The sequence below is a fragment of the Pipistrellus kuhlii genome, unplaced genomic scaffold, assembly GCF_014108245.1.
Source record: "Pipistrellus kuhlii isolate mPipKuh1 unplaced genomic scaffold, mPipKuh1.p scaffold_m20_p_22, whole genome shotgun sequence".
Lineage (NCBI taxonomy): Eukaryota > Metazoa > Chordata > Mammalia > Chiroptera > Vespertilionidae > Pipistrellus > Pipistrellus kuhlii.
The window spans coordinates 7327574-7342417 of NW_023425521.1; the positions used below are offsets into that span (position 1 = coordinate 7327574).

Sequence of the window (14844 nt, forward strand, 5' to 3'; positions counted from 1 at the left end):
TTAAGTGTTAGTTTAAAAAATGTTAATCAGATCAGCAAAGCAGAATTTACTTTAAAATGTATAAAAAATCTCATTTTACCAGCTTCCTAAAAAAATCACTTGTAAATTATGATTACATTAAAGTATATGTATGTAAACATATAAATTACTAGAAATTAAACTCTAAAATGTTAGTAGTATTTATCTACAGCTGATGAAATTACATTTTTTATTTTCCTCTTTATTCTTTTCAATATTTTTCATATTTTCTTAAACATTTCATGTAAAATCGAAGTGATTTTTCAAATTATTCATTAAATCTAACTCCAAGCACTGTTTCTTTTTCAAAGAAAATACAGAAATTGAAGTTTAAGTCTCTCTGTTACTCTACTAACTTTTTGGTCATCACCTTAGAAAACTACCTCATGTTGAAGCTGGTAAGAATACAAAGTTTGATCATTAGGTTTATCTTGCCTTAAAAATACAATATTCTAGTGCTGGCTTCAAAAAGATTTAAATATTTTCTTGGTACTTTCATTTTGTGCAACATTTAAAGGAGACTCTGTCTATAAGATTATTTAAAACACATTCAAGAATATTTTCCAAAATTGGAGAATTGATAGTTGCAAGTGACACTTTCAGGCTCATAGTATAAAATGTACCAAGTAATTTACTTATCTCTAGAAACTAACCATTCACACATCCCACATAAAGTATTTGATACCTATATTAAATAGGCAGTTTCCTATAATAAAACTTCAGTGAATTAAAATTTTATTTTTAATTCACTGAAGTTTTATTCATATATTAAATTCATATTAATAACTTCCCAAAAAAAGTTATCACTTTAAGATACTACAGAATGAGAAAGACCTGATCCCAAAAGAAAATCTGCTTCTTTAAAAATATATATAAGACAAATAGCTTCTATTTGCCCAAAAGCAGTAAATGCACACTTTCCCCATAATCTCCATCCACTGAGTGATAACTATGCCAGTGCCAGATTCCGATCTTCAGAACCATACATAGAACAGAATTGTGTTTTCCTTTCTACCCCACTTTACAATCTAATTCTAAGAAAGTAAGAAGTAAAAACTGAAACTAAATGTAATCTAAAATGGTTTCTACAACCTCCAGCCCCAATATTTTAACAGTGACTCCTGGCAACTAATAGAATTTTATGCATTTTAACTGTAAGGATGCATATTTAAACATATTACTGCATTAACTATTTAATGTTCATGAGTATTTTCACACTTTATCACATTTACCAAGCCTGCTCTAAACTATACTGTGAAAAAAGCAAACGCCTCATCAGTCCTACTCCATAGAGACACCACATCTTCAAGGTCATATGCAGACACTTTATGCATTTTTGTTTTCTTTCCCCTGCATTCTGGGACAATTTAGATAAAGCTCATCTCCCCAGAGTGCTCAGCCATTCTAATTTTCTCTATCCCATCTCCCATACCTCTCAAGTTATTGTCCATTATGAAAATTATAAATAAAACTGAGTAATTGATGGTGCTAATAAATCCTAACATTTCAATGCATTAATTCTCATATGAAATACATTCATGAGAGAAAAACTATTGTGAAAATGTAGGGCCACATTTAAAAAAAAAAAATACCTGGAGAATTCAAGTCTTTTCTTATTTTATTCCATTAGTAAAATGAAGTAACATAAAATTTGTGTTTAAGTGTACTTAAATATTTTTCCATCTTGACTGAACCACTCCTGAGATTTGTGGAGAGGTGATAATTTTCTGCTTAGATGGCAAATTTCTGAATCGGGGCCATTACAACTACATGTGTACCCTAATGAAACATAACTTATTGTACATATTTAGATGCACTATATTTTAAATCATAACCACCAACAGAGAATAATTTTACAAGGGAAAGCTAAGCATAATGATAGTCAAATGATGGATTTTAATGTTTATCAACAACAGTTCAACTGCCCCAAATGTCAAATGATTTAAGCTAGGCTGACCAACATGTGAGAAGTTTTTACTCATTATTTCCAAGCCAAGTAGACCACGATAACTGAGATTGCTATGGTTCCCACATAACATAAAGATAAACACACATGCACACTCTGCCAACAACAAAGCAAACAAGCATCTCCATTAAATAAGTGCACTCATAGCAAAAATGCTACTAGCTATCCAATTTTCTCTTATGAGCTAAAAAAGATTAGAATCTGAAGCAAACTAGCTATTGACAAATTTAGCCACTGGCAAATGCCACATTTTCATTTATAGTGATTATATACATGTGATGTTTTCTTATTAAACACAACTGAATTATATTGAAAATAATAATTTCTGCTCTAATTTCCAAGGGTGAAATCAAAATATGATATAAATTGTTGTGTTCACAGACCATGCCACTTTTTTCTCATTTGTTCTTTTTAATGTAACTGTAAAATCATTCAAATGGTTTGTGTTATGAATAGTAAAGAAATAGCAAAATCTCATTTTTTCCATGCCTAGGCTCAACAAATAAAAAGTTAGTGAATTATGATTCAAAAGTGTGGTTAGAAATTAATTTTTAAACAATAATTGTAGTCAAACAACAAGGACATGATATATTAGTTTATAAAATGGCAAACTAAACATTAATTCGTATAACAATGAAAGCAAATGGTATAATAAACCATCTAATGATTCTTTATTGTTTTCTGAAGAAAAGGATTTTGTTCCCCCACAATCCTATATATATTTAAGTACTTTCATCTCCATATACACTGGAAGGACCTTTCTATATGAACCTAAAATTTTCTTGGACACTGTCTTGTAAATGACAAAAGTTATAAATACCAGTTAATTACAATTTGTTGCAGAAATCACTTCAGTATTTCATGCTTCTCTAATATGTAGCTTTTATGAATTACCTGCATGATCACAGTCAAAATCTTATTTCCATAAAGTACTATCATGCATGACTACTCTGCCATACAAAATATGCTAGAATTTTAATTACATTTTATTGTAAATCATATTTATGATACTTCATCATAGTAGCTTTTAGAGGTATACATCAAAATCAGCTCAGACTATAACAACAATTTTACATACCAAACTTAAAAAAGGATGTCTTTTTCTTAAGGTTTAAGATGTGAACAGTCAAATATTTTTCAATTTTTCTTTAATTTTAAATGGTTTCTTCAAAAGGCATTACCTCCAAATGCCAATGCAGAGTTAAAGATTTTGGTATTCTCAAAGTTACTAAAACCTTTACAGACACCTTTTCTTAAGAATAATAAAGTGTGATACAGATACATAATAAGCCTTAAAAAATACCTGAGAGGTCTTGCCTGGGGATTGCCTGCTTCTACATAGGGATGTAAATAATCCTTTATGTAGAGATCAGCAGCACTATTAGAATGGGTGCAAATGAGAATCCTGCTGAAATAAATGGTGCAAATAAAAAGAATGATAAAACACAAAACTATTCAAGCAGTATAATACCAAAACAAAATAAAAATAAAAAAAAGCAGTGGCCATCTTAACATTATACATTTCCCTCAACCTATTCAGTAACCTTTATCATATTATTGAATAATGCTCTTAAGCAAATTGTATTACTCTTTATGCTATCACAGAGACAAGTCCCCTAAAAATACAAGATCTAACATATAAAATTACTTTTTAAAAATCCAATTCTTTGGTTCTAACATAATCAAATTCTTTAGCAGACTTGGGGTTTTGCTGGTTATTATAAAGCTATCATTCTCTATGTTGTCAATTTTTAAAATAATATGTTTTTAGAGAATTCAAATTTTAGTGTTTGGGGATTTGAGTGTAGGTCTTTTTCTCTTTTGTATTTTTTAAAACGTTTACAATCTGGAAGAAAATGTTCTTGCTAGCCCTCACTTTAAATTCCGAACAAGGACAAAGGCTGTGTCCTAGAAATGAGATCGGAGCACACCCCTCACCATCTCACCTCGTCTCCTGTTGCTGGAGTATGTGCTTTACAGCCTGAGCTAGCGTGAAGGTTTTGCCTGTCCCATAGGGTCCAATGATAAGAACAGGAGGCAGCTGTATTGAAAGTGGGGTTGTAATGGCCAGAACAGCTTCTTTCTGTTTTGCATTTAGTCGAGGATCCAACTGTTCATCCCATTGTCTAGAAAATAAAATTTTAAGTTACTTTAATTAAGGACATCTTACTAATAAACAGAACACAACATACAAGTATCCTGAATTTCACTGAACCATTAAAACTACGGAAATAAAAAAAATACTGAAATGACATAGCATCTATAAAAATCAATGCTTATGCTAAAATTATTTCTTAGAAAATTACCCAATTTTACTATGTTGATCAAAAGTCACTTTAGTTATGTTGTCCTATTCCAAGTGCAAAAAGATAAGTAACCTAAAGACATCACACGCTATTAGTCTAGTTTCTGCCAAGTCTGTATAGTAATGACAATGTCTTTAGAATATAGATACTCTCTGTGACATAAAAGCATCAAATAACCTTTTTTTCTGGTAATAGTGAAGTAGTAGTTTCTTTGCACAGCAAATAAAATGCAAAAGAGAAACTAACTGATTTCCAAATTCCAAGCCAAAGATCTCTTAGTAACATTTAAAATAAGGAGAAAAGAAAAAACCTGTATGTTCCTAGTTAAGAGATATCAAACTTTTATGAAGTTCTTAATTCATAAAACAGCAGTTTTTTAAAAGGCTGAACAACATAAAATGTTCTCTAGTATTTTCACGCGCACAAATATTATACATGTCTTATTTTTCAGGATAGAGAACACCTGTCATGGCAGCACAAATGGCTGCTGTAATGAGATCCAGCTTCCTAGTGTCCCTTCTATGACTTGGCTAAGTTTTGAAGACTTAAATGGACAGCAGATGCTGAGAGGGATCAAACCAAGTGGAGAACCAACAGCATTCTTTCCCATAACTAAAATTAAAATACTAAATATCGCAACAAGTATGGTAAAAATGATAGTGATGTGAACCAAAATAGGAAGGGTGTGTAAAGAGACTTAGAAGATGTGCAAAGTGCCTACAATATAAGCCTGAAATGGGAGGACATGGTGTAGTGAAAATTCCCTCTGTGAATCTGTACTCTACTTAAATCAGAGGCTAGTTATTTATGGGAAATCTTCTTAACACCGTTTTTTAAAAATTATTGTAATAGATCATTTCAAACAAACAAAATTCTCCTAAAAATGTAAAATTTTAGAAAATAAACATTGGCCATTTAAGCATTCCATTACTTATTTTTCTGAAATTTAAACCTTTCTGGATAAAAAACAAAAAGACTCTGACCACTGGCACTCAATTTCCTATTAGCCAGTCACTAAAGCTCAAGCATTTTACTCCACATAGTTAAGCATTAACCAACTTATTTCCTCATAATTCTGCCAGTCCCGGGCAATGTTTCATCTTCTAAAAGGAGAAGCTGCTTTAGTGATTGCTAAGTACAGATCTAGTATACATGGCAAATACTGTGGAATGGTTATCCCCACACCATAGCAGCCTTTCTGCCTTTCCTCTATTGCAGCTAGATAGCTAACTACTTCATTTCCCAGCCTCCTCTGCAGGAGACCCAATGCTGGTCAATGAGATATAGAAGTTCTTCTTCAGAAGAGCTTCTGCACCCAATAAAACAAAAACAACAACAAAAACAAAGCCTCACTAGAAGCAAGCCCTTTCTGCTACTTTGCCTTCCTCCTTCACCTGGCGGAAATGAGCTCGTGGCAAATAAAACTGCAGCAGCCATCTCGTATTCGTGAAGCAACAGGCGTCAAGAAGAAAACCAGTATGTTGTGTAAAGGAGAACCGTGGTCCTTGGTGGCACTCCGTCTCCTGCACTAACTCTGGACCACCTACCTCTGGGCCTCTTTCTCTACATGTTGATGCCACAGGTAGGTCAATACCTGAGTTACTGTGATTCTGTGATACCTGACCCCACTGTTCCTTTGTCTTTACATGGAGATAGCATACTTGCATCAGATGGTTATTTTAAAGATCAAATGAGATAACGCATACAACCTGTTTAGAAAAATAATTGAGCAATAAGTGCTTCCATTATTATAGTATTTTCTAAGGCTTTCAAAAAAATGAGATATAAGTTGACCAGTACACTTCAAAAAACAAAAAGTTTTAAAATCAACCTCTAATCTTTCAAATTTAGGGATTTTAATTATCTTATTAATGAAGAGATATTAGGCTATGAGATTAAATGACAGATTTATGAGTATAATTCTAAAGTATTTATTTATAGAGCCTAATATCTCTTCATTAATAAGATAGATAGATATATGAGATTTATGGGTATAATTCTAAAATATTTATTTATATAGCTTAATATCTCTTCATTAATAATATATTTATATGAGATTAAATGACAGATTTATGGATATAATTCTAAAATACTTATTTATATAGCCCATTCTACTTATCAATTGTTTCAGTGTAAATAAATGCTTCAAAGCAGATCAGAAATTTTAACAATGTTGGTCAACTCTGAATAGAACAAATCGTCTTTATTGTGCCACCTATTAAATAAAGGGAAGATTTACAATATACATGCTGATAAGAGTCATCTCTGATTTTCACAATTTAAAACAATATAAAGTCTCCTCAAGTTTATTCTGAATTTAAAAAGTGTTATTTTATCCCCTGAACCAAATTAATTCTAAATTATTTTTTTATCCTGGTCTAATGCACTGTTATAATTAATTTATATACCATCTGCCCAAGAATAATTTCTCTATGTCTAGCTTATTCTAGGAAAATTTTTAAATGGCTAGTGGTTTCTCAGTATGTCCCCAGACCCAGATATCTTTCAATTACTTTTTGTAATAATAGTGCTATGGACTCTCTTCCTACTTAAAAGTTTTCTGCCACTTGACATTTTCTTAATTAACTTTTACAGTTAATACTTGCAGTCAGGGGTATTGAATACATTGTCATATATAATTTTCAGAAGTGAGCATATACAGTAAATGCCTAATAATACTGGCATAACCTCACATTTGAAACCCTAATATTTCTTTAAACTTTAAATTCTTACTAATTTAAATGTGTCATATATTAACAATGTGCAAGGCCCTGCTGCAGATTCAAAAATAAGATGTGGTCCCTTCCTTTAAAAAACTCAGTGGGTACTAGACTTTGGGGGGGGAAGTGGGGAATCACTTCATGAGTTATACAAATGTGTAACAATGGTATACCTGAAACAAATATAATAATGAATTTCAACTATAATTGAAATTTTTTAATAATTTTTTTAAAAGTTCAGAATCTAATGAGAATAGTTGACATGTAAAAAATTAACGAATATTAATTTGAGATAAATTATGCTTGAAAACACAAAATTAACTGTACTTAGCACATACTAGGCACTCTATAAATATTTGTTCAAATAATGAAATGAAAGGATAAGATTTATCTACTTGATGGAGAGAGCATTTGAGATGGACTAAATCTTTGAAAAAAAATTCAACAGATCAACATTTAGCACAGATTACTTCAGGGAGAGAAGATCACTTACAGATGAGAAGATAGGAGTGGGGAGGGGGAAATGTGGAGTTAAATGGGTATTAAGTTTCAATTCTGCAAGATGAAAAAGTTCTGCAGATTGACTGCACAACAATGTGGGTATACTTAACATCACTGAACTAAACACTTAAAAATGATTAAGTACTGGCCAGTGTGGCTCAGTAGTTGAACATCAACATATGAACCAGGAGGTCATGGTTCGATTCCCAGTCAGGACACATACCTGGGCGGCAGGCTCGATCCCCAGTTGGGGTGTGCAGAGGCAGCTGATCGATGTTTCTCTCTCATTGATGTTTTTATCTCTCTATCCCTCCTTCTTCCTCTCTCTAAAATCAATAAAAACATAGTTAAAAAAAGAAAGATACAAAGGCAAATAAGTGTAGGACAAATTAGGGGATTTAGAAAGAAAAAGAGGGTTTCAAGTAGAAAAAAGGAAAAGAAACTGAGAAGATAAATGTTCAAAAGCACATAATAGAGTTTAGTACCAGCTGCTCAGACTTTATATACATATCAAGAGAAACCTACAAAGATATGTAAGAAGGGAAATAAAATTATTATTTTACTAAACTCACTCTAAAAGAAATCTGAGAGCTGGCCCCAGAGAACAGAGACAAAGACGGCAGGACAAAAGACCAACTAGAAAGGATTGAAATAGTCCAGCTCTAAATAAAACCTGGGCTGTAAGGATAGGAAGAAAGGGAAGGTTGCAGAGATGATGAATCAAATGAGACCTGGGCAGGTGTCACTGAATTTCTACAATGAGTAGATCAATGATTAATTTCAGGAGAGTGAGGAAGTAAAAAACTGAAATTACAGAATGAGTAAAGAATACTGGAAATATGTCGACTATTCCTGCTCAAGAAATGGAGCAATAAAAATAAAAATGGGGATAGAATAGTTAGGGTAAGTAAACAAGGAACAAATTATTTAGTTTTTGGATTGAAAGGCATATTTTGTTTTGTTCTATTTTTAGGACCAGAAGAAATAAAATGTGAGGAGAATATATGCCACCTCTAGGCCTGGCACATAAAATTTCCTATATGATGCTTTGTGCTTTCTTCCCCTGTCTGCCAGCTGGGTGCCAACCAACACCCAAGGTGGTTGGAAACCACTTACTAAAGATACCAGAGCCCCCATCAGAGATGGGAGAACCACCCTACCGTGATTGCATTGACAAGTGATAAATAAATTTCTCCTGTGTAGAGCAACTGAGATTTAAAAAAGAGCAAAAGCTGGAGTGAGCTGAGAGGAGCAGGGGCCGCGAGGATAAAACCCCGTGAAAAGGACGGAAAGAAGGATGTGGTCACACAGGCATCACCGCTGTTATTCTGGAAGCAAAGTAGAAGTATCATATTTAATTACACTATGTAAAGAAGTGCCAAATAGAATCTAAGCAGGAAAATATTTACACAACCATTAACTTGAGAATGGTTTCTGAAGTGATATCTTCTATGACAGTCTTCATTTTGCAAAATTACAAAAATGTCTTCAATATTCAAAAATTATTTGAAGTTACTTTAAACACTATAGAAAGGCTCTAATTTTCCCATTCAACTACTCACACTATTGCTAAATTGCCTGTTATCCTATAAAGACTGTGGAGAAAAGTAATAGAACTCATTTAGATACTGAGGAAAAGTAAACAGATGATGGACTTCAAATGTTGAATTCTTTTACTCTCATTTTCCAACTAATAAAATGGCTTCTGAAGAATACAGAGAAACTTTTTTAAAAAAATGTTTTTATTGATTTTAGAGAGGAAGGGAGAGGGAGAGATAGAGACATCAATGATAGATGAGAGAGAATCATTGATTGGCTGCTACCTGCACACCCCCCACTGGAAATTGATCCCACAACCCGGGCATGTGCCCTTGACTGGAATCGAACCTGGGATCCTTCAGTCCTCAGACTGACTGTCTATTCCTTGAGCCAAACCAGCTAGGGCGAGAGAAACTTTCTTACAAAGGTATGCCTGAGTTATCTGGCACAGACATTTAATTTAACATTAGCATAACATCCTTTAATGAGATATCTCCTTTTTGTACCTGTTGGGACTCCAAGGTATGGTTGGAGTCATAGTGATGTCTGGAAATAAAACCCCATTGTCCTTGATCCTGTCTAGTGCATAATGCATTTCACAGAGGGGTAATCGATTTAACTGAAACTGAAGTTCAACCTGAAACATAAGATTAAAAATAATTTTTTAAGCATGAAAGTAAACATCAACACTTGCAGCTCACTAGAATATTTTGTGAAAATAATCTTTTAAGGGAACCAATTTTAGAGATTCTTTTAAAGTACAATTATATTCTAACTAGAAGCCTGATGCAAGAAATCGATGCATGGGTAGAGTTTGTAGGCCTGGCCAGCAATCAGGGCTGATCTGCAAGGCAACCAGCAGGGCGATCAGCCAGGGGTAGGGGTGGTGGGGGAGTGCTGACATCAGCCTTGACAGGCCTGGGTCATGTGGGCTGGGGGCAGCTCCTGTGTTAAGTGTCTTCCCCCTGGTGGTCAGTGCACATCATAACCACCAGTCGTTTCACCAGTTGTTTCGCCATTTGGTTGATTTGCATATTAGGCTTTTATTTTATAAGATATTATATCCTACCACATAAAAGAGTAACTTGCAAATTAACCATCACTCCGTTCAAACCACGCCCACCACCCATGCCCACCAGCCAATCAGAGCAAGTATGTAAATTAACCCCAGCCAAGATGGCTGCAGCCACAGAGAGCACTTGAGAGAGGCTTGGGTTTCCCCGGCAATAGAAGAAGCCAAGCTTTCCATTCACCCTGGTAATATTCATTATCTTATGGTTAAAAAGAAAAAAACATTAGCTTTCCAGTTAAATATGGCACCTGAATACACAGTTCAACAAAAAATCCAAAGATAGAGAGAACAGGAGCAGATACATCTTCAGATGAGAACTGTCCCAGGGTGTAACTTGGCTTCTATCTGTTCTTCCAGCGCTGATTTTAAACTCTAATCAGAAAACTTTACCTTGTATAAATCTGGAACATTTCAGATATTACTTAGATTAAAGAGAATTGCTTTTCTCTGAGAGTTACCAGAGGTTCAATTCTCCACCCATTAGTATATCACTTTGGGTTATGGCAGAAGGAGGAAAACCAAACCAGAAGAGTGTCAGCTGATAAAGAGACTGCTGCCACACTTGAAACATACCTGTGTGTCACAGTCAGGCCGAAGATTAAGTTCTTCACAGCATTCCCTGGATATCCTTAAAAATATATATTCTTTTGTTTTTTCTTCAATAGTAGCTTCATAAACCTTCTCTTTGGTTCCCTGGGTCTGTACTAAATTCTCTTTAGGGACTGGTAATAAATAAACAGCATTGACTTTGGTCATCACAAGCCGTCCAGCCAAAGTATCTTCAGAAAGTGTTTCAGTAAGCTTAAAGCGACCAAAAAGCTGTCCATTCTGAGCATACTTTGCACCTCCAGAAACTCCAGTGAGCATGAAGCTTGCCAGAATCTGCAACTGCACTTTAAGATTGAACCTAAATCAGAAGTGGAAAACGAGTTTGAATATTCTACATCAAAAACTTTAAAACTAGAGGAGTAATACAAAATAAATCAAATATAAACATTCAAAAAATTAAAACTCTACTGGGTTACAAACTACATACTGTCTCACTTTTATCCAAGCTGGAAACAAAGAAAACTTTTCTTTTTAATAAATTAACTCTCATTCAGTAACCAGACACGTATTAAGTCATGTTGAATACACACAACTTTTAAAGTATGAATATTTAAAATGAAGCTAAGTATGATTTTTTTAATAAAATGAAATATTACATAAAAGTGTTGACCACACCATTGGGACAAATAAGCCTTTACAATCACCTAGAACCAGAAGGAAAGGCACTGCATGAAAACTCAATGGACTTTCATTAAACTGATGTTCTCCAGTGGATTTTACCAAAAAATTCTAACATAAATTTCTCTTTCAATGAATAACATTTCTCTGTTAATATCATCCAAAATAAATTCCCATTCATGGCTACATCAAGGCAAAGTTCAACCTTTCTAAAGACCCTTATTATAAACTGCCAAACAGCCCTCCAGAAATACACAAGCGCTGTTCGCCACCAGTGCTCATTTTGTATTGCAGATATTTTTAGGCTTCTCTTCAAGTGGCTTGAAGCTATTCCAAGATGCTCTTGTAGTAAATTCTCATCTACTTAATTTCTTGATCAGAATCTGACCTCCATAAAATTGTAGGGTTCATTTAGATAAATTTCTACTTAAAATCAATAATCCATAAGCTTACTAATGTTTAGTTATAAGTTCTAAAGTAATGTATATGAAATAATTTGTAAACTTTAATAAAATATTAAACAAACATAAATTAATTTATAATATTTTCTAAATTTCTGGTATGGTATTCCAAAATGATTTCTTAAGATTCCTATCATCCACCCAGTGGGGCTCTGTGGTTGAGCATCAACCCATGAACCTGCAGGTCACGGTTCGATTTCCGGTCAGAGCACATGCTCGGGTTGCAGGCTCGTTCCCCAGTGGGGGGGGGCGTGCAGGAGGAAGCTGATCTCATCATTGGTGTTCCTTTCTCTCTCTTTCCCCCTCTTTGTTCCTCTCTAAAATCAATAAAAAAACATTTAAAAAAACAAAAAGATTCCTGTAAGCTTGTAAGCTCTGTCTCATCCCAATATTTATGACTTATCATAGTGTTCCTTTCTCAAGGAAAAAGAAACTACAATAATATAAATAAAATACATGCATATTAATAATGTGAATAATGCATATGATACAAGCCACTGTCCTTGCTATTTGATAACTGACCATTTCATTAGAACTGTCTATAGAAACAAATGTCCTTTAAGGGACCATCAACAGGCCACAATTGAAAGTCTTAGAGTAATGAAAACTATAAATATTCTAATTTTGTAAATATTACATGTATTTAATTTGAATGAAATACTTTTCAAAAGTTAGATCATATTTAAACCATAAAGTAACACAAAGTATGTTTTAAGTTTTCACTTTTCCTTTTCTGAATATATCCCTGAGTATTCAATATCTATTAATATTAATGATAAGATATTGATAAGACACCTTGGGACCCATGTAATTTTATTAAACAGTCACACCAATAAATTCCACTAAAATGGGGGAAGGGGATTAAGGCAGCTTGGTTAAGGTATATTTGAAGGGAAAACTACTTATAAAAATGTGTTTGTGCCTCATAATTGTGGTTCAATTTTTAAGGTTTGTTCCATTTTATTAAAAAGCAGAATGCTACTCCAAATACAACAACTATTTCATTAACATTTTCCTTCACTCAAACTTTCATTTCTCAGATTATCTTTTCTATAATGATTCAAATAAGTTTTTCATTTATAACACTTAGTCTTAATCTATGGGATATGGATAAAATGTAAAATATGTTAAAGCATTTATAAACTGCTATAAAGGTACTTTATTATTATCAAGTAGTTTTCTTGAAGATTTAAATCATTTCATTCTTAAAATTCCTTTTCAAAATATGTAGTCTCTTTCAGTTTTTGTACATTTACTAAACAAATATTCACTGAGTACTTGCCCTGGCTACCATGAACAGAAACCTCCTAAAGAGCTGGGACCACATGTTTAGACTCCCAGCACCTGGCAGAGTCGTGTGGAAATGAACTATGTACAAAACACTAGGGCTACCAGGATGGGCAAGACACAGTTCTTGCTTCAAGAAACTCATATACAGCTACTATGATAAATAACAGCCACTGAATAACAACCATTTATTTCCCTATCTGTCTTCACATAGAAACACCTCCATTTTCAAAATGAAAAATAACATCCAAAGGGTAAATAACCAAAAATAAGTGTTTCTAATGTAACTTACTTGCTTACTTCTTTATACTGAGCTATCTCCTCAATATAAAGAAGGTCATGCAACCGTGACTGATAGTTGGTCTTGGTCAATGACTTGTCTAAAACAGACTGGGTAAACAGCTGGTCAGCAGAGAGAGGAATTTGGTATCTGATAAGAAGGCTCTTCTCCAAATCAGTAGTTTCATTAGGTTCAAACTCTACAATAGTCTTAGAAGAAGAATCCCAACGCTTAGCTGTGGTTACTAGCTGTTGTTTTGCATGCATCAGGTACTCAAGATCTAAATGGAAACAAAACCATATATTCTTATAAATGCACAACATTAAAATTACCAAATAATGCCCTGTACTTTTAGTAAGAGAATTTTATATGCTAAAGCTCCAATTCTTAAAAACAGAACAATAAAAACCCATTTGACAGAGTATTTTCCCCACATCAGAAATATTTTTTGTCTATCTTAACAAAATAATATAATAGGAATCCATATAGAAAACATCTTTTTTAACACAAGACTAGGTCATTTAGAAAGTGTTATTAACAACTTAAAAATACAGATTAACATTTAGAATTTAATTCTCCAGTCAAGAGAAATCTGACCTAGGAAGAAGATATGATAAATTCCTCATAAGACAAAAATCTACCAGGTGATAATCACTTTTCTCCTCCTCCAATCAATACCTGTCCCATTATAGAAAGAGAAGATCAGAACACTGTGAAAGGTTAAATCTCTTCTTGTGTGGTAAAACAGAGTGAAACTCTGAAAGTCAACTTACAACAAACAAAACTCTTTTAGAAAACATTCATGGAAAACACCAATAATTCCACATTAAAATGAAATATGATATACCATTCAAGTGTCTTTTTTTTTTTTTTAAATCCAGCTTGGCCTCAGTTATATTATACTGTAAGTAGGGCACAATATCAAAATGAATGACTGTTCCACCCTGCTGAATACCAGCACAGGGTGAATTATGTTGTAACAGATCCTGAGCCCTGGGTAGCCTCAGTCTGTCTGCAGAGCAAGCACGTTACTTTTCTGTTAGATGGAACATACATACACCTGTCAATGTGAAGCTTAACCAAAAGAAAGGTTCCTTAACTGACTTATCAGGCAGAGATTCTGTTTTCATCTAACGTAACTGGAAAGATGATTTCACAACTCAAGTTAAAGTTTTAGGGAGAAAATAACAAAAAAATTAAACAGAGATTAGAGTTAGCCTCCGAAGTACAAAGACAAGTTATCGTGTGCTATCTTTGACATGAGAGTAAAAGGCATCTAATGGCCATGTTTTGCTTAATAAGAGATTTTGCTACATTAAATGTTACATATAAATTATAAACATGTAGCCATAACCAAGAGAAATTTCTCAATATTAGAAAGTAGCTTATTCTAGTATCTTAAGAATGATTACAATGTAAAGGCCCAATTTAAAAATAAAAATGTAATTTTAAAAAAAACAGTAATCG

The 14844-nt window shown here is 33.4% G+C and overlaps 1 protein-coding gene across 13 annotated transcripts in view; it reads right to left on the reverse strand.

Annotated features, from left to right (window-relative positions):
* The window catches only part of HELZ (helicase with zinc finger), a 108164-nt gene that overhangs the window by 54233 nt on the left and 39087 nt on the right, over positions 1–14844 (reverse strand). For 11 of the 13 annotated variants that reach the window (XM_036450760.2, XM_036450756.2, XM_036450759.2 and 8 more), the window contains 5 exons: positions 13390–13657; positions 10696–11029; positions 9557–9687; positions 3931–4110; positions 3288–3392 (listed from right to left, as the gene is read on the reverse strand). In XM_036450760.2, the coding sequence (XP_036306653.1) occupies positions 3288–3392; positions 3931–4110; positions 9557–9687; positions 10696–11029; positions 13390–13657 (1018 nt within the window). The remainder of the gene's footprint in view (positions 1–3287; positions 3393–3930; positions 4111–9556; positions 9688–10695; positions 11030–13389; positions 13658–14844) is intronic. The other 2 variants (XM_045586295.1, XM_036450758.2) reach the window with 1 other exon arrangement.